Genomic DNA, 23,131 nt, shown 5'->3' with positions numbered 1-23,131 from the left:
TTGTTTCTGCATCGCTCCACGGTGTCTGCTTTTAAAACACACAGGGAGACTTTGTGTGGCGGCTCAAGGCCCTGACAGGCTGTAGTTTGCTCACGCCACGGTTGTTCTCCTACACAGAGGCACCTCTATGGAAAGCCAAAAGTCAAAAAAACAAAAAAAACACACACACACACACAAACCGCAGGGCTTTTTTGAATAAAACTAGCCAGAGTCCCTTATGCAACCTTTTTTCTGTGGCGACTAGAGCAGAGACACGCATGCAAATCTGTCAGCTAACTCGTTGGGATAATAACTCGAACATGTGGGGTTTTTTCACCATTCATCCTGCCGTAACAAAACAAAAAGCCTTTGAGTGATAAGTCGGCGGATAGAAGTACAGGGGTGAAATATGGCCGCCGCCAACAACAAAAACAACAAAAGGTTTGTGTTGGGATCTGCTTCCCTATAAATGTCACAATGTTGGAGCCCCTCCTGGGTGTGCCGGACATGGTGTTCCCACAAGATCTCTCTGGCTCGGGTGCTCTGTCATTAGGCCTTGCCACCGGTGCCACACGCCACTCCTAGTGCTGAGCGGAAGGCCACCGAGACACAGGTTTGGTTGCCAGAGCGCTCGAGCCTCCCCCAAAACCGCTTCAGACGCATTTTACTGGAACTTCTGCTGTGGAGACAGATAATTGAGTTTCTCTATATTCCATGCGAGTTTGTTTAAATTGTCTGTCTGTACACACAGGTTGTGACCGGTCCAAATCCAGTCCATCCAGTGTTGGGCGACTGCATGGTGTTTGGCGTTTTCAGATCAGTGTCAATGTATCGATCAAATCGGGCTGTTCCAGTATGTTTCAGGTGAATTTGATTTACCTGTCATTTCCCAAAAGCACCGCAACAGGGTTATAGGTTTTCACCCATCCATGTTAAGACGGCCACTGCGTGGGCAAATGTTTGTTATCTTTGGTTTCAGCTGGAGGTTTGGTGTCTCTCTGAGACTGGTGGACGTGCATACCAGGACAGACCAGCAGGGCCCTCCCATTACCACATGGTGACCAGGGATATGTTCCATAGGAGTCATGTGACCGCTAGTGTCCTCTTTCCCAGTGTATCCCATTCCGAAATATTGATGTCAATGCAAACTTTACAGTCATTGTAATTATGACAGTATGTTCAAAGCAATGCTACTCTTGGAAATAATGCATGCTATTTTTAATCAGTCTACAGTACTCAATGAGTCATGCTTGGACGAATCTCTGGAAAGCTTTCATAAACCAGTCAAACCGCATCCAAAAATCAAAAGAGAATCAAATCAAATAATAAAAAATATTTCATTTAATTTTATATTCTATTTTTTTAATGTAAAATTTTTTAATAACAGTACTTTTTTTCATTGTGACATTATTTTGTATATTTTTTTGTATATTTAAGAACCTGCATTTTCTTTTTAGACAAAATTTTACCTGGGCATGTTTCTGTGGTTATTACATAAAATAAACATTAACTGAAATAAAATATAAAAACATTTTTATCTAAATAATTCATGCATAATAAATAATTTATATTTAATAATAAGTTTCGGCTAGTTGCCAACATTTCTCATTTTTAAGTGCTAAAATAACAAAAAAAAATCAAATAAAATCTAATTCAAGCCCAAACTATAACACTGAGTATGCCAAAGATACCAAAAGAACTGTGAGATTCTGTGAGATTTACCTTTTTGGCTACAGAGATGTCGCATCCCCAAGAACAGTATGTTCTTTTCCTGTCAAATACAAATTGAATTTCATCTAAATTAAATGAATCTTGATGAAAAGGTGCAATATCTTTCTGTAAGGGGCAATAATCCTGGGCACTTGTGCCAAGGCCAACAGAGGCATGCATGTCATTGATACTTTCATCTAAATATACACGAGACTGACGGCAGCAGGTGAGAGGGGCGCTGCCAGACGCTCGCGCTGAACCATCAGGAATACGCTGCTGGTCTACCCAAGTGTCTGTGTGTGCGTGTGTGTGTGTGTGTGTGTGTGTGTGTGTGTGTGTGTGTCCTTGTTGGGTGCGGTTGGGGCTAGGATGCCATCTCCCCTTCACTGTGGATCAAGATCTGATCTAAACGCAACCCAATTTTGGGTTTCTCTTCAAAGCCAGCTGGTCTGGCTTGATTTTCTTTAGCCTTTTTTGACATATTAACAATCTCTTTTTTTCTTTTTTTATTACAAAGACTGGCCCACAGCAGGTGCTGTAGGGTTGACCTTCCTGGAGAAGAACGTTATCGGACTGGTAAGTGACCAAAAAGCGTCCAAACTGAACGATTGTGAAAAAATGAGGTGTCTGTGGTCGAACACAAGTCAATAAAGTGTGTGTGCTAGCATGACACGGTGTTTCAACACGTCTCTTTGGGGAATGCAGACCTGAGAATAGAAATAGAAAGATACAAATTTAGAGAGGTGGGCTTTTTTTCGGGACATGGTTTGCCTTTGGAAATAGATATGTTTGTTTAGGAGATGAATGCGGGAGAGGATCGCCAGTGACTAATATTGAGTCAAGCTTGTTTAAGGCTCCTTTATGACAAAAAAAGCTTTGAGGTGAATGTCACAAATCGTCTGAGCACTTTATCAAGCGACTATATGTTTAAACCATATGTTGTGAAAGATTTTTTTCCTCCCAAAAATGCTAGCTGATATTATCCCATTGAACTAGAACTAACTGACAACTTAAAAAAATATATTGTTTTCAGTCTTTTTGATTGATTCTCTGTGCTTATGCATCTTAAATTAAGCAAACATTGCCAAATTTTCCCACAAATAATGTTCCAAAATAAAATGCAAAACCTGTGAAAATTGTTAGAAACCAAGCATTTTATATTATTACCAAATCTGGGATTCTTGTATCTTTTTGTCAACTTGTTTTCTTAGAAGTTTACAAGCAATTTTTAAAAGGTCATTCATTTTTTCCCCAGTAACACCAAATTAGTTAAAGGATTTTCAAGCTCAGCACAAAGGTTAAATGTAATTTTCAGTTCCTGTATTTGGTACCAGTGTACATAAAAGATCAAATCAAAAAGATAAATCGAATAAAAGAGAAATATGTGAGAATATAAGAGAAATGGCAAGTAACATTATATTAAGCTTAACATTTTTAAGTAGAAAAACTTAAATAATATTTTCCTGTAAGATGTACTCAGATAAGTTTTACTTACGACATGCAAAAAAAAAAAAAAAAAACATGATGTACATGATATTGAAACAAAAAGATGTGTTAAAATTAGGATTTAATAAGTGAGCGGACTGTGCACATCTCTCCAAGTGAATGTTCTTTACTGGTGCTAGATCCCCTTGTTTCTTTCTCTATAAAGGCCACAGCTGTAGGGTATCCATCAAGAGTGTCTGAGATAATGAAAGACACATCAAGGGCATTTGAGGTGCCCACAAAACCACCGATTCCTGCCCACAACCACTGCAACCTTCTCCTCTTACAGCTTCGGTTTCAAAACAAGACGCTGTGATAATGCTATCCTTATGCACTTGTGAGTGTTTGCGCCAGTGTTTATACAGTTTCTCTGGCTTTCCCGATGGTTGATGCTCTAAAAAAGCTGCATGTGTTAGAGGAGGAAGCGCAAACTGACCCACTTTGGATGTTGAACATCAATGCAGCTAGATTTGCATGTTCAGCTGCACCGAGCTCAGGTTTTACTGCATGAGTTTGTATTTTGACTTTGTGTAATCAGCCTGGTTATTTTAATAGAATATTATTCTATAGTAGAATATATTAAAGAGAAAATATTGTATTCGAATTACATTGCTATATTTAAAAAAAAAAAAATAATAATAATAATAATAAAAACCTTTGGATAAAAGTCAGCAAATTATATTTAATATAAAATAAAAAGGCTACATTCAGTGTAACTGCAATATGAATTGCTTAAAAAATTTTTTTTTAGATTAACAAATATTTTAGGGTAGGGTGTATTTTAATTATTTATATTCATGTATGTGTGTGTGCATAATATATAGAAAATATACACAATATACAAAATATATCAATCACATATAATGTATAAATATAATACATGAAACATGGTTTCTGTGATTAATTTGATAAATGCCAAAAATGCTCTCTTATAATGTAATTCTTACAATTTTTTTACACTGTTTAAGAAATTATACTGTGTGTGCTTATGTAATGTATTTGTATATGTGTGTGTGTATTTATGTATGTAAAATATATAATATATAAATATTTAAAAACATGGCTTTTCACATTCATTTTATATATTGTATAAATATAAAATGAAAATTGTATATAATACAATATATATATATATATATATATATATATATATATATATATATATATATATATATATATATATATATATATTTTGCTGTATTTCTGCTGATGCTGTGCTTTTGTACATAGGTTTTATGCAACATCATAAATATAATGTAACATTTTGGTTATAATGTGGTGTAATATGAGATATCTATTTTAAAAAGGCATACCTGTAAGCATAGATATCAGGTAACATACTCTTGGTTGACGTGCCTTTAGGGCAGGTCTAGAGATAGGAACTTGTCAGTTGAGCAACATAATGCAGCACGATTTGAAGTGAGTTTTGCATGCTAGGACTCTCCCAGTGAAACCAGAGTGTAAACTACAACAATAGAAAGCATGTTTTCTGTTTTCAGGCTTATGTGTTGTGGTTTACAGGTGTCTAGCCGTGAGCCGTGGCCTCAGTGACACATGCAAACAACTATAGTCTAATATGTGAATGTGTAAAACACCAATAGTGAATTTTGCAGCACTGTTACAACAAAATAGGCTAGATTGAGAAAAATTACTGGTAGCCTACTTTACAGGAAACTCAGCTTTAAATAAATAATTGTAGTAAAAATAAAAATGTGGTCAATATTTACTCACCCTCATGTTGTTCCGAGCCTGTATGAGTTCTTCCTTCATTCTGTTATTCAATTAGCACAAAAATATTCACTTTGTCCAAAAAAGTTAAAGTTAAAATATTTGTCTTTTCAATGCAAACCTGTTGTTTGCTTTAAAATAGAACATGAAGTGTGCTTCAAGACAGGCTGTTTATTTTATCTTTTGACTGGGGACTGTCTGTCTCTCAGTAGGGTCTAATGGATTTTTTTTTTTTTATGGCAGCAGGTAAAAAGTGTGCAGCATCTCTGCTGAGTTACTCATTTTCATGTTGATATGAATTTGATTGAGCATTCATGGAAATGCGTGGACCTTAGGCTACATGCACACTGTAAAGTTTCAGGAGTGACCTCACATTTAATACTGGAGTGAATCCCCTACAGTTTCTTGTGTGTACGGAACATAACTCACTCTCAAAATTGACTGACAACTCGCGCTTTTGGTAGCTGCTATTTTTGAACAAAGTAACACGTTATGTTTTTAACTAATTCCCCGTCGACATCTTATTTTATTCTTTTTGGAAGGTTTGCACTCTTTAAGTGTTGCCATGTCCACATATTATAAGCGATGCAAAGCCTACGTGTCTGTCAGCTTGTTGTTTGGTCTCCGCTCATGAAGTGATAAAATTTACATAGCCCATTCAATAAACTAGCCAGGTGCAGGTGGCGATATTTATATACCAGCAACTTACTTATTTCAAAGTTATTGCGTTTGCCATTTGGAATGAAGCTGATGTGCTCGTTCTTATTTGCTATTTTTTAGAGCAATATCTGCAACACAAACATACCTTGTTACCTGTTATTTGCACCGCAACTCTGATATGCATTTAAATAAGTCATTCACCTTGGTTCTGTACACACTGCGTGAGAGTGTAAATGTTGTTTCTGTAGGCTAAATGCGATTATAATATTTTTTTCAGGAGTTAATTTGGTTGTAGAATGCGGTGGTCACTCGTGCAAATGTACAGCGCTGCAGTGTGGCCTTAGTTAACACAAACAATTGCCAAATCCTGATAATTACCACCAAAGCTTCACAGACACTTAAGATTACGCTCAAAGTAGGCTTATTGCTAAACTTCACATGGAGGTTTTACCCTTACCCGCACTTGGCAGCTCTAGGGGAAATTGTTCAATGAAAAACATGCCCCCCTCAGAGTGCCCATGCTCCTTTGTGAGTGTCAGCATTAGAGGCCTGCCAGGAAAAGTGTTGGAAAGGTAAAGGGGTTGTCAGTGTTCTGTGTCTATTAAAACACACACATAGCTTTTCTTGGACAAGAGTGGTTAAACTGTTTCCGCTCTCTCCCTAATGCCCAGTTATCGAGACAAACTTTAAAAAACGTTAACAGACCTGGTCTCAGTTGAATGAACAAATACATAAGCCCCTCTGATCGAGCTGTTATGGTTATTGAAAGGATGTGTGGTGTCTGGATTAAAGTGCAATACTCCTACGCGCCACTAGTGAGCGCCGCGGAGTCACAGAGACGCCTGTCACTAAACTCCACTGATGTGTTTGAATTAATGTGCACTTCTAATTTCAGTGATTATTTCCCAGACTAATAACTAATTCATGCAATTTGGTGAATATTTCATTTTTCTAGGTGCCAAACGAAGGACCTGAATGCCTATAAAACTCATTTGATGGAGACACAGAAGCAGTGAGGATTCAGAGGGAAAAGATAGTGAAGTTGAAACAGAAGGATTTGAGCAAGTGATTGGTAAGAAAAATGTATTCATTTTTAAACAAATCAATATATATATATATATATATATATATATATATATATATATATATATATATATATATATATATATATATATAATATACAATTCATTTTAAATAGCCTATTTTATATTTCCTTATATAAATTGTACAGGCTAGGCTACATAACAAACGTAATAATTGCACTTTATATGTTTAATTAATGTTGCCATATAGTTGTATTTTTCAGTTTAATAATAATTTAAAAATTATACCGTAAGATTAACCAATTAACGTAATTATATGAAATTATAATATACATATATTAATATAACAATTAAAATATTGATTGCAACAATTAGGCTATTCATTAATTAATAATATTGGATTATTTCATGTGTATAGATGTAACTGTAAATGTGAAGAAAAACTAAATATAAAAGATAGTCAAAGAAATTTGCAACTAAGTACAGTATGTTTCCCTGAAAATAACTTGACATGAACTCTTGAGTTCTGTTATTGAAGACGCTTTGGTGATTAGGCGTTCTAGTAGGACGCGTCGCGTCACACGCTCGCGGGTGTGAGTTACAGTACGCGTTAGCCCCGCCCCCTTTACAAAGAGAGCGCGAGACGAAATGATTCTCTCTCCTGTGTGACGAACAGACGCTCGTGAGGATCGTGTCAGTAAACTAGAGGAGATCTCAAACACTGCTCATCCACCCAGGATAACTCTGGACGTCTTCAGTTGTTTTTTTTCTTCCTGTTATTAAAAAAAACCCCACCGCTTTCGCTTCCATCGCTGCATGTGTCAAAACAAATGAGAGACGCGGAGTTCAGCGATCATTCTCACATCACGCGCACATGAAGCGCTTTGACGCGGTTCTGGATTTGGAGAGCGCGTGAGGAGTTCTGGACCGGTTCTTGTTTGACCATTAACACCAGCGAATGCATGCTTTCTGGATCTGACACACTCATGCATCACAAAGTAAGTTGAACTGTCAAAACTCGAAGCTTTTTGGTTAATGGAATAGCATGATTTGCTACTATCGAATACCACAGTATAGTTTAACAAGCAGTTGAATAGTATATACTGAAGTAACATAGAAAAGTATACCACAGTAGTATAGAAGAGTACTGTTTTACACATAATACTACTGAAGTACCCTATAGGTAATGTTATATAGTAAAATAGAATAGCACAACTGAAGTATGGAGTAGCTTAGCTTAGTATTGTTTAACAAGCATTAGTATAATATATACTAAAGTAATATAGAAAAGAATAAGTACACAAGAATAGTAATTTACACTTGAATAGTGCACTTTAAAAAGTAATAGTATACACTAGTATAGAAAAGAATGTTTTTAAAGGTAATATAGTATAGTATAAGTAATTTTTTATATTGTATTGCTACTATAATGTAGTTAAAAAAGTAATAGAAAAACATAAAATAGAATCATTTACAAGCAATATTTGTTGAGTATAGAATAGTTTGTCATATAATATTATATACTAGAATAGTATATTTAAAAAGCCGTAGAAAATAAAATAATAGTGTATACTACTGTAGTATGGAATGGTATAACAAGTAACTGATTTTAGAAGTCTAATGTATTACTATAACTATTTTAGTAATTGTTTTTGATATTTATACATTGTTTTACATTTAAATGATGTCTGGGGTGCTTTAGGTATAGCAACTTTTCCAAAATGGTGTAATTATGTGAATAGCATGATTAGCATCTCTATTTATACCCCGCTGTGGAAATTGGAGAACTGTAAACAAGTTATTTTATATGGCAGCTCTTACCGAAACTAATTGCTTTACAGTTAACCTGGAATATCCAGGATGGGGTTCCCAGCTGGTTAGATGAGAGAAGTGCTCTGTGCTGGTGCTTGTACAATAATAATGACCAAAGGGTAAAATGTGATCCAGGAAAGCCTATTGCTCCTCCCTAAACTTAATAACATTCATTCTAGCCTTTTTGTGAGAGTTTTTATTTATTTATTTATTTTTTGTATGCACGTTGTTAGTATTGAAAGAGAGGCAAGAACACAAGCTTGTACACAAACAGGAAATGTGTGCCATGGCAATGTGTGCCTCTGCAATGTGCCTCTCAAAGTCTGGCACACACTTCAACTGTTTATTGCCATCAGGAAACTATAAACCTGACGTGTGTTTGCATTAGTTAGCGGTGAATGATGACAACTTAACGGCGACTAAATTATAAAAACAACAGCCACTGTGTTTTCATTCACACAAGCTGTGCACGGAATCACCTGATGGTGCATTGAGTTGATGAATAAATGTTGTAAGTAAAGCTACTCTCGATTTAGATGTTAAGAGAGGCCTGTTGATGATAGTTTCAGGAGCTTCGTCGGTTTGCTGTCGTAATAAGGAAATACTAGCAGTTTCATAAAGAGCTTGACGGGATGAAGCTGTAATTGTGGTGTTATCAGCTAGTAGCATATAGGCTATAGAGACGAGTGCAGTCAGAATATGAGTTGTGTAGGGTTTCCTGCTGGGTGGTCTGAGTGCTGGTCAGACCTCCATGGCTCTTTCCTTGGTTTTCTTCATTAGCCACTGAGTGAAATGCTGCGAATCAAAAAAAATATGTCACCATCATCTTTCTTAAAAAAAAAACCAAACAGACAAAAAAAAACAAAAAAAAACAAGCTGTGCCGATTATACCTGTTGAATGAAGACATTTGAAAAAAATGTCATTATAGAAAATATAGAAAAGCAAGGTTTTCTGATGCAAATGTACACATTTTATAATGACAAAGTAACAAAAGCATTATGTGTTAGTTTTTTTATATTAAAGATATTTTTTATAAATATACAATACATTATATATATATATATATATATATATATATATTGCATAAGACTTTTTAAAAATATATAAATATATATAATATATAAATATATACAAAATTATATGCATTATATGCATATGCATTATATAACAGTTTTGAATTTAAGTGTATTTATAAAATATAATATATTTATATAAATACACCTATAAAATAAAACTTATAAAATATATATTTTTTTACATATCTAATTATTATAATAGATTTTTTATAAAATATGGATTCTTATGGATTCATTGTGAATGAAGAAAACCAGTGTGTGCGTTCATTATATTTGCACTCATATATTTATAATACTCACATATCTAACCTGGTATTTAACCCTAGAAAAGCTCATAAATGAAACCTAATCTCTCCTGGTTTGTGGCTTTGCTGATCGTGCTCTCAAAGCAGTTTTTTGGCACAGCTTGATTTTGCCGAAAGAAAAAAAAACTTCAGATTTTTTCCCTGTCATGTAATCTATCTTTGTCACTGGTGTAAAATGCTCAATTCACTGCGTTACATCCTCCAGTAAGGAGGTTTCGCACAGAGAACTCTTTGTACGGTGGGCCTTGTATAGAGTTGATCAGCGAACACAAACCCCCCCACCCCCAGCTCGATGCGTGCGTCGGGGAATATTTTTAATGGATCATGTGTTCAGTTTAGTGTGAGTTTAGTTAAAGTACTTAAGATGTGACTTTTTGGCTCTGAGGTGACAGATACTGCATCCACTGTAACACGGCACTCTGTTTTTCCCATTAATGAAATAGTCAGCCATTTCACTGGGCTCATGGTTCTGTCTATCCATCTTTTGGAATGGGTTTTTATGACATCTGCACACTGACAGGTTTCAAACCAGGTGTCTCTCAAAGGACAAATGCACATTCTTGACCTCCTGAGGATTTTACAGAAGTCCAGCTCATGAAGGACGGTTACCAACAATACTTGATGGCAGGAGTCGAAGCCATTCTTTAACTGGATAATTTTGTTTCTAGATTAAAATTGGTTCATACAGCATCCTAGACAATATATATTTAACAGTTACTACAACATGCAAGTTTTAACTCTGTGGGATGTATGTAACGTAATAATGTATTCTGTGGAAGTCAATGGGGTCCAATGTTGTTCTTCAGAATATCTTCTTTTGGGTTCCTTTAAAAAGACTTGGCTGAGTATCAATGACAGAACTCTTATTTTTGGGTAAACTATCCCTTTAAGACTCTCTAGACTGTGCTTTATGGTGAAAATCACGTGCCATATTGCTTAAATATAGCGCTGACCTCAGCCAAAACCCTCAACTTTTCTCCATCCTCAAAATTACAGAGGTGCAATCCACGTCCGAAGCAAACTTGCATGTTTGTGGCGTTTTTTAGGCCTGACCATGTTGCTCGAATCATGTAAGTTAGTTCTATGATTATGTGACAGAATTTTTCCGCCAATTCCCAGAATGAGGTTTACTTTCAAAATTAGTGTTTAGAGAAGACTAGCATCTCTATTCTGCATTTGAAGACACAGAAAGCATTAAGAGCTATAAATTAAATAAAGTATGCTGCATTTCCCAAAACACCCCTGATTTGTCTCAGTTTTGATGAGACATCAATTTCAGCCACTGCTTCTGTTGTTCAGGGTAAAAAGTTCATAATTGTATTTTTGGATCTGCTGCGTTTACATGCGCTGTATATTTGGTAGAGGAAGTCTGCGAGGGGGCGTATGAGGGGGCCGTCGAGCTGAGTACCTGCCGTCATCCTGGTTTGGTTTAAAATGCTCCAGAGTTTCCACGTCACTTCCTCCCCATGAGATCGTTCCCATGCTGCTGTAAACACCCACACCCAGACCTCCAGACCACCAGTGCCAGATCAAATCCAGTTCTTTTGATGCAGAGACTGGGAGAGTTAACAGATCTAGTGAAGCCAGTCAATTTCAGGAGCCGGATTCACAAAAACCCTAAGAAAGGCGTTAAGATGTTTCGTAAGATAAATCCTAAAGAATGTTACTATGTGGAATTCTTGACAAATACTTAAAGGGATAGTTCACCCAAACATAAAAATTATCCGATTATTTACTCATCCTCAAGCCATCGTCTATATTAGTTTTTTTTTACAATCTGAGTTATATTATAAAATGTCCTGGCTTTTTCAAGCTTATAAAGGTAGTAAATAGTGGTTAAGATTTTGAAGCCCAAAAAAGTGCATCCATCCATTCATCATCAAAATGCAAAAAAAAAATGTATTTGATTTTTAAAGAATGTTTCGTGAATTTGGCCTCTGGTCTTTCTAGTCTTAATCTTTATATCTTAATCTCCCTGTGAGCTGTGGAACATAATGCATCTCAGTCCATTAGGAAATTAACTCACCGTATTGTTAACGTAAGAGTGGGCGTCCATTTGTAACTTCAGTGTGTGAGGCTTCGGGTGTCATTCACTTCCAGTTATATTTAGCTGTACAAAACAGCTTGTTTTGCTGCTTGATATTGCAAATTGGTATTGTTATTCTTATTATTAACTCAGTGGTTTGTACCGTAAATAGTTTTACCATTTTTGTACTGTTATACTTCTGTTTATTTACCTATTGTGGCCAATGAAACAAAAATCTCACACAATCACGATCAAAGAAAATAGCTTACTTCCACATTTCAAAATCTGGTGGATAGGCTAGCATCGTTGTTACTGCTGACTTTGCTTAAGGTTAAGGATGTAAACAAACCACCGAAATGAAATATGAAACTTTAGGGTGTAATTCAAGGGATCAGAGTTAGAAACGGCCACCTGCTTTCTTCAGGTCACTCACCTGCTGCGTGAGAGTGTGGTCCTGTACTCACTGCCAGCGGCTCTGAGTGCCAAGAGCAGAGAGATCAGCCTGCACCGTGAGACTCGCTCTGATGTCAGAGCCAACCAGCTGGCGAGATCTGTTCTCCACGTCGGGCAGCCTGACAAAAACACTTAAGGATATCGATCACAGGTCTATGTCTAAGCCGTGAACTGCTAACAGCAGGGCAAGTATGCATTTACTCTTGGCAAATAATATACAGACGGATTTGACATTAAAAAAAAACCCATTATACTAGACTATACTATATTATACTATACTATAAAAATACAGTAAAATCAGTAATATTGTGAAATATTATAACAATTTTTAATAACAGTTTCCGTAATAAAAAAGTAATATATTCTTGTGATAGAAAGTTGAATATTTAGAGAAATCATTCTAATATGCTGAATTAATGCTCAAGAATAATGTCTTATTATTATCAAGGTTAAAATCAATTGTACTGCTTAATATGTTTTTGGAAACCATGATGCATTTTCAGGATTCTTTGAGTATAACGTTTATTTGAATTAGATGATCATGTTTTGTAATATTATAATTTCTTTGCTGTCACTTTAGATTAAAGCTGTAGTATACTGCATTATTATCATAACATATAAACTAGCTTTCTGTAATACTTGATTCTTGAATTTATGTGTTCATCAGGGAGAATTAATGTATGCAAAAACTGTATATTGTAAAAAAAAGAAAACATTTAAAAAACAGATAAAAAGTGTAGATTTAAATGATCATATACTGAGCAGCACAGTATTGATGTCATGAATGCACTGCTTTAAAAAAAATGTAACAGAATACAGAAGTGATATCTTAGCATGTGGCTATGAATGGCCACTGAGTTTCAGTTGGCAGGGTGTATTGGTTAGCGGTGAAGCACAAACGCGGCGCACACACACTGAGAGAACACAGCTGTGTGACACACATCTCCACAGCAAAAGGAAGCCATGCAAATGAGCAAACAACTATGAGCAATGTGACAAAATGCCATGTGCTCTCGCTGTCATAGTTGAGAGTTATTCGACAGAATATTAACCGAATTGTTGCTAATAGCTCGATCGTAGCTGACAGTGATTGCAAGCTTAGCTTTTGTAATTAGGTCAATGAAAGGCCTGCAAAAAAACTAGGACATAATTTGAGATTTTCCATTGATTTGGGCATATGAGGAAGTGTAGCATACCAGGCTGAGCTAAAGTTGTTTTCAGAGAAAATGTCTTGAATAGGTTAATTTTCCTTTATTTTTACCCCATTAGCTTTTTTTCCCCATGTGTTAAAGTGTAAATGTAATATAATTCTGTGAAGTTTATGCGATAATAGGTTTAAGCGTAATTAAAAGTGATTTTTTTTTTACATTTAGTTGCACGGATATACAGTTTTGCCATTATTTAGAATTTTTCTCTTTTTCCCCTGTAATTTGATTTATTTTATAATAATGCATTATTAATGTAATTTATTAATTTTATTAAAATGTAATTTTATTTATTAAATGCCATTTTAGTATTTTTTTATTATGTCTATATAGGTTTTATTAATTTTTCATTTATTAGTTTAAGTTTATTCCTTTTTATTTATTTTGATACTCCAAATTAAATGTAAACAAAAATGAGAAATGTTGCATTGGCAATTAGCTGAAATTATCTTTTTTTTTGTGGTCATTTTAACTATAATAACTAATTCACATTAAAGGAATACTCCAATTGTGTCATGTCGTTTCAAACCCGTGAAAGCTTCGTTCTTCTTCATAACACAATTTAAGATATTTTGGATAAAAACTGGTAAGCCTGTGAATGTCCCATAGACTGCCAAGTAAGTTCCACTGTCAAACTCCAGAAAAGTATGAAAGACATTGTTAGAATAGTCCATCTGCCATCAGTGGTCAAACCGTAACGTTATGAAATGACGAGATACTTTTGTCTAAAAGGATGTGCTGTTTCTACATGTATTTAGCTTTGATTTGAAAGAAAACTGCACGTCCTTGTAGTGTGGCTGATACAGAAGAGCATACGCAGCATATAGTGATACGTAGAGACTCAGAAGAGACTGTTGACAAAGGAATTGTTGAATAAAGTCATTATTTTTGTTTTCTTCGCTCACAAAAAGTATTCTCGTCGCTTCATAACATTAAGGTTTAACCACTGATGGCAGATGGACTATTCTTACGATGTCTTTCATACTTTTCTGGAGCTTGACAGTGGAACTTATTTTCCAGTCTATGGGACAGTCACAAGCCTCTCGGTTTGTCTTAAATTGTGTTCCGAAGACGAACAAAGCTTTTACGTGTTTGGAACCACATGGGGGTTAATGACATAATTTTCCTTTTTTTTAATGGAGTAACCCTTTAAATTTAATCTTTCTAATTTCAAGGGTGTGTGTGTGTGTGTGTGTGTTTTACTGAATATGATTATCAGAATAATTTTTTTGTCGTCTGAGCCAAAGTCAGATCTTTCTAATCTCATGCTGAGCATACAGCATCAACCTGGACTCACATGGCCCACGGCTGTTCACGCACAGCACTCCACCAGGAGCCGTAGGTTCAGGATATGGGAATGTAGCGGGGCGTCTGGGAGCTGGTCTCGTTCCGTGTTACGACTAACCTCCACAGCTCGAGTGCTGTCATTGAGAAAGACAAACGCTGTCTCCTCTTTGTCCTTGGGAAGTTTAGAGGTGAGCCGTAAGGGTGGGGCGGAGAGTGACTCGTCCCCATTCCGGCACTGATTGATACAGTCTCTTGACGGCCGCTGCTCTGAGCCGTAGCACACTCCCTTGATAGACAGCAAAGAGATGTAGAAGTCCTCTCCGTGAGATACAGCTGGGGGGAAAGCTGGCAGATTTCCAGTATGTATTTGAAGGCCGCTGGTTCATTGAGGTTGATTTAGCAGTGTTTGCTTAGGTTCTATTAATGCTGCTTATACCTGGATAAACCCCTAAACTCAACTATTAAACACTGTTCTGTGCTGCATTCATGAATTAAACCATGAGTCTACCATTACGTTTATAAGTTGTTAGGTGGTAAATATTCTAAACTTATCGTGGCCATTTCATAAAAATGCACTAGCGACCACAGAATACAACATAGCAATGTAATAAAGCATTCAGAACATCTTAGCAACTGCACAGAAATGTTCCAGCAACAAAACCACTCAGAATGCCTTAGGAACTACACACTGTTGCGCTGTGCTTTAGATCACTCGAAACACCTTAGCAACCTCATAACAACACCCTAGCAACCACATAATCTAGCACTGTGCTAAAAAACACTCAGAACACCCTGGCGACCGGCTTGCTATCAGACCCTATCTGAGGAAAGCTCATTAGGCCCTACACAATGATGAGATTTGCCAGTACTTCCCGTTTTCGGTGTTGTGAGGTGGATTATGGGAAGAGGCATCTTTTATTGTTTCTACTCAGTGAGGTCACTTCCTTATGAGGCCGTCTGCGCCGATTTCCTGTCATTATGTCCATTTGTGCGAGCTGATGGGTGTTGTTTGCAGAGAGAGTCAGCTGTCTGACACCTCCGTGGTCTGCCAAGAGCTCTGGGGATCTGCTCCGGCGTGCTTCGACAAGTTCTTCTGCTGCCTGGCATGTCTTCAGCATTTCAGATGCCCTGAAAGATGGTGATTATGAAGTTGTACAGGCTCCAATCTCAATTGTGTTAACTGACTTTAGCCAAGTAATGCCAAAAGCTGTCTTGAAATACTTTTAGATGGGTTTTTGTTTATTTCTGCCCTTTTGAAGTCTTTATTAGCACTATGAGATCCCCTAACCTTAAAGGGATAGTTCACCCCAAAATGAAAAAGTGCATAATTGGCTCACTTTCAAGGTTTTATTTTGTTTAAAAAAAATATATTGCCAATATTAGCTTTTTAAAATTGTTGTTTAATTATTGGCATTGGTCTGATATTGGAAGACTGTATTCTATTTTATTTTGTTTTAATTTAGTTCAATTTAAGTCTCTATGTTTCCAAATTGCGTATTTAATTCAATGCATCGTTTCCCAATTCTTTGTAATTCTTTATGAAATTTACAAGCATTTTCTGAGCCATGAAAGAAAGGCCTTGCCGAAATGTTTCCAACGACACCTGGATCATTTTTATACACGTTATGTAGGAATAAGAATATCATGAAAATGTTACAAACAAAAAAAATACAATATTCTTCTGAATACAAGTTGCTTTTTTAATAATATGAAACATGCTGGGACTCAAGCACGCAAAACATTTGTGCCAAATGAGATATGTGAGGCTGTGTTTATTTGTCTAGTGCATTTCCCACATGCCGGCAGTTTCAGTTTCACTTATAGAAATTGTTTAGGCTTGGTGTTGTTCATATGTTATTTATAATTAATTCCTGTTCTGAATACTTCTAAATTTAAAGGCTCTGTTTTGGCAATTATTTACCTAAAATGCTCTAGAAACCATTAAGCATCATGCTAAAAAGACATTAGCATTGTGGCAGTTGCCAGGCACTTTTTCTTCAGAAAATGATAAAATCATGATGATGGGTGTTATCGATAAAGGACATGGCATGGTTGTTCTGAAATGAATGTAAAACGGGTTTGAATTTACACTAACAGTGAGGTATGTGGTATTGAGGTATTGTGTTAAGCATTTGCGCTAACTGCTAATCTACTGCTCTGAGGCATTTTTTAAATACATATTCATTGACTGCACAGTCAGACACAGGATTTGTTTAAAATTGACTTATGTGGGCATGAATGACACATTCCCCTTCAGCTTGCACTTTTACCACAGCTAATTTGCAAAGCACTAGCTGCTAGCTAGGAGGTCTTTCTGCCCTTCTCTGGAAGTTATCCTGGGTCTAATGGCCCCTCAGGAGACTGTCTCAGTCATATCTAGGTGTTATCTCAGCGCTGTTTTATTTCGGTGGCACCATGCCGCTCTTCACAGGACGAGGAGATATCTGTCCTCTCCTGCTGCCCTCGGGAGAAGCAGAGAGGCAGATTAACAAAGTGACTTAATGTTGCACATTACTCTCTGGAGATCCCTGCTCCTGGTTTCTTGGCACCGGGCCGTCCTCCCTCCTACTCAAGTAACACAGCGACTCCTCCCACGCCTGTCTCTCTCCGTCTTTATCTTTCCGTCACATGGGTAAACACACCGGCATCTCTGACCTCTAAGCCATTTTGCCCCGGCATGTCCAGATCCTGTGGGGTTTTTGAAGAGAGCTTATTCACAATTTCAGTACATTTACCTGGCAGTTCACTCTTTTTTCCAGTGCTTTGGTTCAATGTTGGCAGCAGGATGTTAGGACCACTGTTTTTTTATTATTATTTTTTTATTTAAATTTCGATATATATATATATATATATATATATATATATATATATATATATATATATATATATATATATATATTGTATATATATCTTTATTTATTTATTTATTTGTTTTATTTTCAGAAAAAATATTACTATCTAAAATAAAATAAATATTGATATGCATATGATTAATTATTGCCGTTATGTAATTTTTTTTATTAAATCGCCATTATTACATATATAATACTTATATAATTAATAATAATATGCTTATTTTATATTATAATTAATCAAATAAAATAATTGTTATTTTTTTATGTAAGAAAATTATTGCATTTAAAAAAGCATTTATTTTTATATTCCTAAATGGTTAGCATCTTGTCAATTGCACATTTATCATATTTTGTATAACTTTTCTTGTGGTTTACAAATCTGGTTATTGGCCATAACATAAAAATATTTTGGATACTTAATTGTGATTCTGTGCTCAAAAATAGCTGCTGAACTGCATAAGTTACTATCATTAAACAAGACAACAATGTACCCCACAGCATGTACAAGATGTCACTGAATAACTTCTGCTTGAATGCAAATCCTGAAATGAAACTGCTACACATAACCAGACTGATCAGTTAGTTGGAGATGAGTGAACTGGACATCATCGGCCAAGTGGCTAAAGGGAAGTCTGGGTTTAATGGATTACATGTCCTGAACAGCTTAAAGTTACGTAAGGTCTGCCGTCCATAACACTGTAAGCTAAGTTGGATAAGGTAGATGTAGTATCTTGAGTACATATAATAGGATCAATAAAAGTCAATAAGAAATATTGTTTTGTGGGACTTTGAATGCAGATTTTACGCATACCAAAAGACACTCAGCATTTGATCTCCACTGTCTTGAATTTACTGTAAGTTTCCATTTTTATTGGCATACTCTCTTATCCGCGCTGAGCTTGCCAAGGCTTTTATCATTTGGTATGCTTTTAAAATTCAAATGAAAAGCTGTCACAACATTCCTGTAACTTCCTCTTCTGATGTATCATCTGCTTTTTCCATCCCTCCTGCATAAATTCTTCACATCTCTCTGGCTTTTATCAGTCGGCTTGAAGCATAATCAAAAGGTCACATGTATTGCCGAGTTGTTGACCATGTCTAAGTGAAGTGAAGCACTTGCCCCCTGAAGATCTGTGCTATTGGTTTTCCGGTTTCTGTACAGGCCGCGTGTTTTCCCTGTCTCTCATTTTAAGCGAGCATTTGACCTCTACTCCCCAAAGCTCTCTGCTTTCTCTTATTTGCATTGTGGGTTGCCCTTGAGTTTTATTTCCTCTTGTGCTGGCTTCTCTGGTCTCCAGCTGGGTACTTGTGCTCTCTGAGGACCGCTGACGACCACAGCCATCTGTGTGAACTTGTAGGGTTAATGCAAACCCTGTAGCACTAATGAAAACCTATTTATAATAGACGTGTGTAAGTCATAATGTTCCTAAAATATGACTATTGACTTAGACTTTATTGATCTCCTAGGGGAAATTAAGGAAATTAAAGTTTACAAATATAATTTGTACATTAAATGTATATTTAAGCATAAAAATAGCAACAAATTTTTTTTATGATAATTATGTAAAAAAACAAAACTTAGTTCAAGATATTTTATCTGAAACACATTTTTTATTTCTCAAGTACATTTCTGGTTCAAATGTAATAATTGCATTAATATAGATTCTTTTTTTTTCACATTTTATTTTTGTTTAAATATGGCAGAAAGTTTTCCAAAAAAGTCCCATATATACACACACACACACACACACACACACACACACACACACATATATATATATATATATATATATACACTTGATTTATTTAAACTTGCTGCCATTTCCATATTTAAATAATAAAATGTAAAAATGTAAACAATAAAATCAGAATCAGTATAAAATCTGAAAAATTCAATTAAATTCAAAATGTATATATGTATTTTTTTGTTTTTAAATATTATAAATGTCCTCTTTTAATAAATAAATATATAAACATTAATAATATTTTAAAGTTATTTTTTTGCTATGTTAAATGTTTTATTAATCAGTTGTGTTTTCCAAAAAGTCTTGAATTTGTATGCTGTTTACCAAGACGCTCCTTGTTTTCTCACATTCAAGCATATGAGCGATATCACACATCCGTCTGATAAAATCTGTGTCTCTTTCTCTGTTTTGTCTGTTCAGGAACGAATGCCGGAGTCTTTGAAATAAGAGGAACGAGCAAAGAGGAAAGACTGCGCTGAGGATCGGAGCGAGAGCGAGAGCGAGAGAGGAAGGAAGACAAGTGTACAGTACTTTTGGAATAGGAAGGAATACCAGACCGAAATAATGGGGAGGAAAAAGATTCAGATTGCGAGGATAATGGACGAACGCAACAGACAGGTAAAAGAGATGTTATCTTAATGGAAACAATGGAGATATGGCGCTCACTTCACAACTATGCAATAAATCTTAAGCACATACTCTCTCTCTCACACACACACACACACACATACACACAAACAGAATGCATCACTTAAGGAAGTGCCAGCAGCTTCTGACGCCAGCGTCACAAGACACTCACAAGCTGGATTCTCACTTTGGCCTGGCTGCTTTCGTTTTTGCATGTGCGTTGCGTGTTTGTGTGAATGTGAAATATAATTGTCCTAAATCACCATAATTGCTGTTTTTAATACTTCTTTAATTGCTGTATTTAATGCATTGCCTCTGCATTAGAGGATATGATGTGGAGAGTCTGAATAATTGAGGTTTGTAACGGAGTAGAGGAAACCGTGCCTTTACCAGCGGGTGTGTCATTCACCACAGCTAGCGCTTTCCAAACTATTAATCTCCCGGGCTATTAGACGAGCAGGATCTGGACACTTACCATCCTGATCAAACCAGCTTTTCCCTCTCATGCCTGATGTTGTGATTTGTGGCATGGGTCTACATGGTTTATTTCGTAAATTAGGTTTCTGCAGCTTTTTTTTTATATTTATATTTACCGTTTATAAATCTGGGTATGTGTTGTGCAGGAACACTAGCGCAGGGCCCAAATCATGATTTGGAGCAGGATCTTTTTGATTTCATGGCTAACGCTGATAGCTGCAGCCATCAAGTATCCATGAGAATTGAACTCACCGTCTTCAGGTTTCAGCCAGGATGAACTCAGTTAAACTCTTGTTGGAATTTAAACTGGAGTGACGGGAAGGTGAATTTACTGACTTGCAGTTCAAAGAAATTTAACTTGTGATAAATTCTGGGAAATGAAGTTTTTGAGTTTTTGATCTTTGTACTTTTAACAAAACTTGCCTTTACAAATTTACAAGTATGTACATTTCCTTGAATTTCAGTTTTAATTCTACTGACATTCAAATTTTAATTCTGCCTTCTGTTTGGTACCTTAATTCAATATATTTAATTCAACGTATTTTACGAGGTGGCTTATTCGTACGAATTTGTACGAATTTGTACTCGTATGATTTTATACGATTTGTCTAAACCCCAGTAATGGTTACGAATTGTGAAACTCGTAAAATACGTACGATTTGGCAACAATCGTATGTATTTGTATGAGTGTGGTCGTACGAATTTGTACGAATAAGCCACCTTATGAAAAATGTACGAATTGCCGTGAGATCGGCTTGGTAAAAGCAGTAATATTGTGAAATAATCGTTTTCTATCGTTATATATTTTTAAATGTAATTTGTTCCTGTGATGCGGAACTGAATTTTCAGCATCATTACTCCTTTCTTCAGCGTCACATGATCTTTCAGAAATCATTCTAATATGCTAGCTTGACCTCAAGAAACATTTCTTATTATCAGTGTTGTAAATTGTGGAATATTTTTGCAGAAACGTGATATATTTTTTTAGGATTCTTTGGTGAATAGAAAATTAAAACGGGCATTTATTTCCAAAATAGTAATCTTTTGTAACATTATAAATGTCTTTATTGTCCCGAATGGTCAGTTTAATGCTTCTTTGCTAAATAAAAGTATCCATTCTTAAAAAACAAAGTTTGATTGGAAGTGTATAAACAAGCCCAAAACCAAAAAAGATCATCTGAAGGACCTATAATTGTAACATCAAGATCATTAGTCAACTCATGAATAGCTATAAAAAATTACAATTAAGAGCCTCCATTCAAGAACCTTTTAAATAAGTGTACAGGTTTCCCACTTGAGAAGAAAGGTTAAGTGTTCAGCCTGTTGCTTTACATGTTGTTCTTTGCTCCAGAACAATGCTATAGTGTTCAAGTGGACAGCAGCTCATGGTGCAGGATAAATGGTTGCCTGTCATCTATGTTTCCTCCCCCCACCTGTCTCCACCCCCCCCCCCCACTTCAATGACCAACATAGGGCCGGAAGCCGAGGCAAAGCCATTGTGGAGGGAAAGCCATTGGACCCTTCCTGTTATGACAGGAAATGCGCTCAAATGTGCTTCCTGACCCCCAGTGCAGTGGCACGATTAACCCCCTCTCAGCGCCCACCCTTTCCCGTGTTGTGGTGGTGAAGTTCTCCATGTTTGAGATGTCTTAACTCAAGTCAAATAAACTTTCATGCATCTTTACGGGGAAGCACGGTCGTGTAAATTTAGCTGCAGCCTCAAAGTGCAGTTTAGCATCAGAAAGCATCTAGGAAAATGTAAAATAAAATTGTCTTTGTGACTCAGACTTCTAAGGTAAATCAAGACAGGCTGAACATGGCAGTAAACGCACGCCGTGCGCTAAAGGCGAACGCTTTTTTGTCTGTATGTGTGTGGGGGCGTCTCAGTGAGCATGTGTAAGACATCTGTCGCTCCCGGTGCATGTGTGTGTGAGTGTGAGCATAATCTAAATCATGTGGAGGTGAGAGCATCAGCATGCTGAGCGGTAGGAGTGAGAAGATCACCCTGCTGGAGTTTGTTTGTGACAGAGAGCATGACGTCCGAACTCACGCACAGGGATCAGCGACACACAAACACCACCAACACCATGTAGATTAGATCTTCGCATTCATGTGTATTGCACATTGACATGCATGCATGAAGTATACACTGTTGAAAGAGAGAAAGTGCTCTTGAATATGTCATTTATTTCTCTTAGAAATTAGATTAAATGGAGGACATTCTGCTTTGCAAAACTGTTAAAAAAAGAGTGTCTATTTGGTATTTTATTTCTCCTGAGGAATTTTAAGAAAAAACTTTTTTTTTTTTAGACAAATAGCTCTGGCTTAAACTGCAAAGCATAGTGCTGGCTACGCCAGAGTCATGGGTTCAGTTCCCAGGAATTGCTAAATTCTGAGACATAATTGAAAACTTGAGATATGAAAGAGCAACCTCTGAGCAATTAACTTTTACTGTATTTGAGGATTTGTCTTTTCAGTTGTTTCAGTTCATTCATTCTTCCCCTGGAGAAATATCTGCTGCTTTATTGAGACCTATCTCAGAACTCCATTAAGTCTCCAAAGCTAAAAGCCAACTCTTAGCATTAACATTTCCTTTCTATCTCATTTTGATGCCAGAATTTAATAATCCAGAGTTTAAATATTTCAGGCAGATGCCC

General features: G+C 36.2%; 1 protein-coding gene across 3 annotated transcripts in view; it reads left to right on the top strand.

Moving 5' to 3' along the window:
• Positions 1–2,049: 2,049 nt before the first annotated feature.
• LOC113110287 (myocyte-specific enhancer factor 2C-like) overlaps positions 2,050–23,131 on the top strand; it is a 36,707-nt gene continuing 15,625 nt past the window's right edge. For 2 of the 3 annotated variants that reach the window (XM_026274389.1, XM_026274387.1), the window contains exons 1-3: positions 2,050–2,265; positions 6,518–6,634; positions 19,791–19,988. In XM_026274389.1, the coding sequence (XP_026130174.1) occupies positions 19,935–19,988 (54 nt within the window). In that variant the 5' untranslated portion in view covers positions 2,050–2,265; positions 6,518–6,634; positions 19,791–19,934. Of the gene's footprint in view, positions 2,266–6,517; positions 6,635–7,219; positions 7,604–19,790; positions 19,989–23,131 lie in introns of those variants that run through there. The other variant, XM_026274388.1, reaches the window with a different exon arrangement.

This window comes from Carassius auratus, chromosome 10 (assembly GCF_003368295.1).
Source record: "Carassius auratus strain Wakin chromosome 10, ASM336829v1, whole genome shotgun sequence".
NCBI lineage: Eukaryota > Metazoa > Chordata > Actinopteri > Cypriniformes > Cyprinidae > Carassius > Carassius auratus.
The sequence above is the reverse complement of the archived record's forward strand: the minus strand, read 5'-3'. Positions and strand labels throughout refer to the sequence as shown.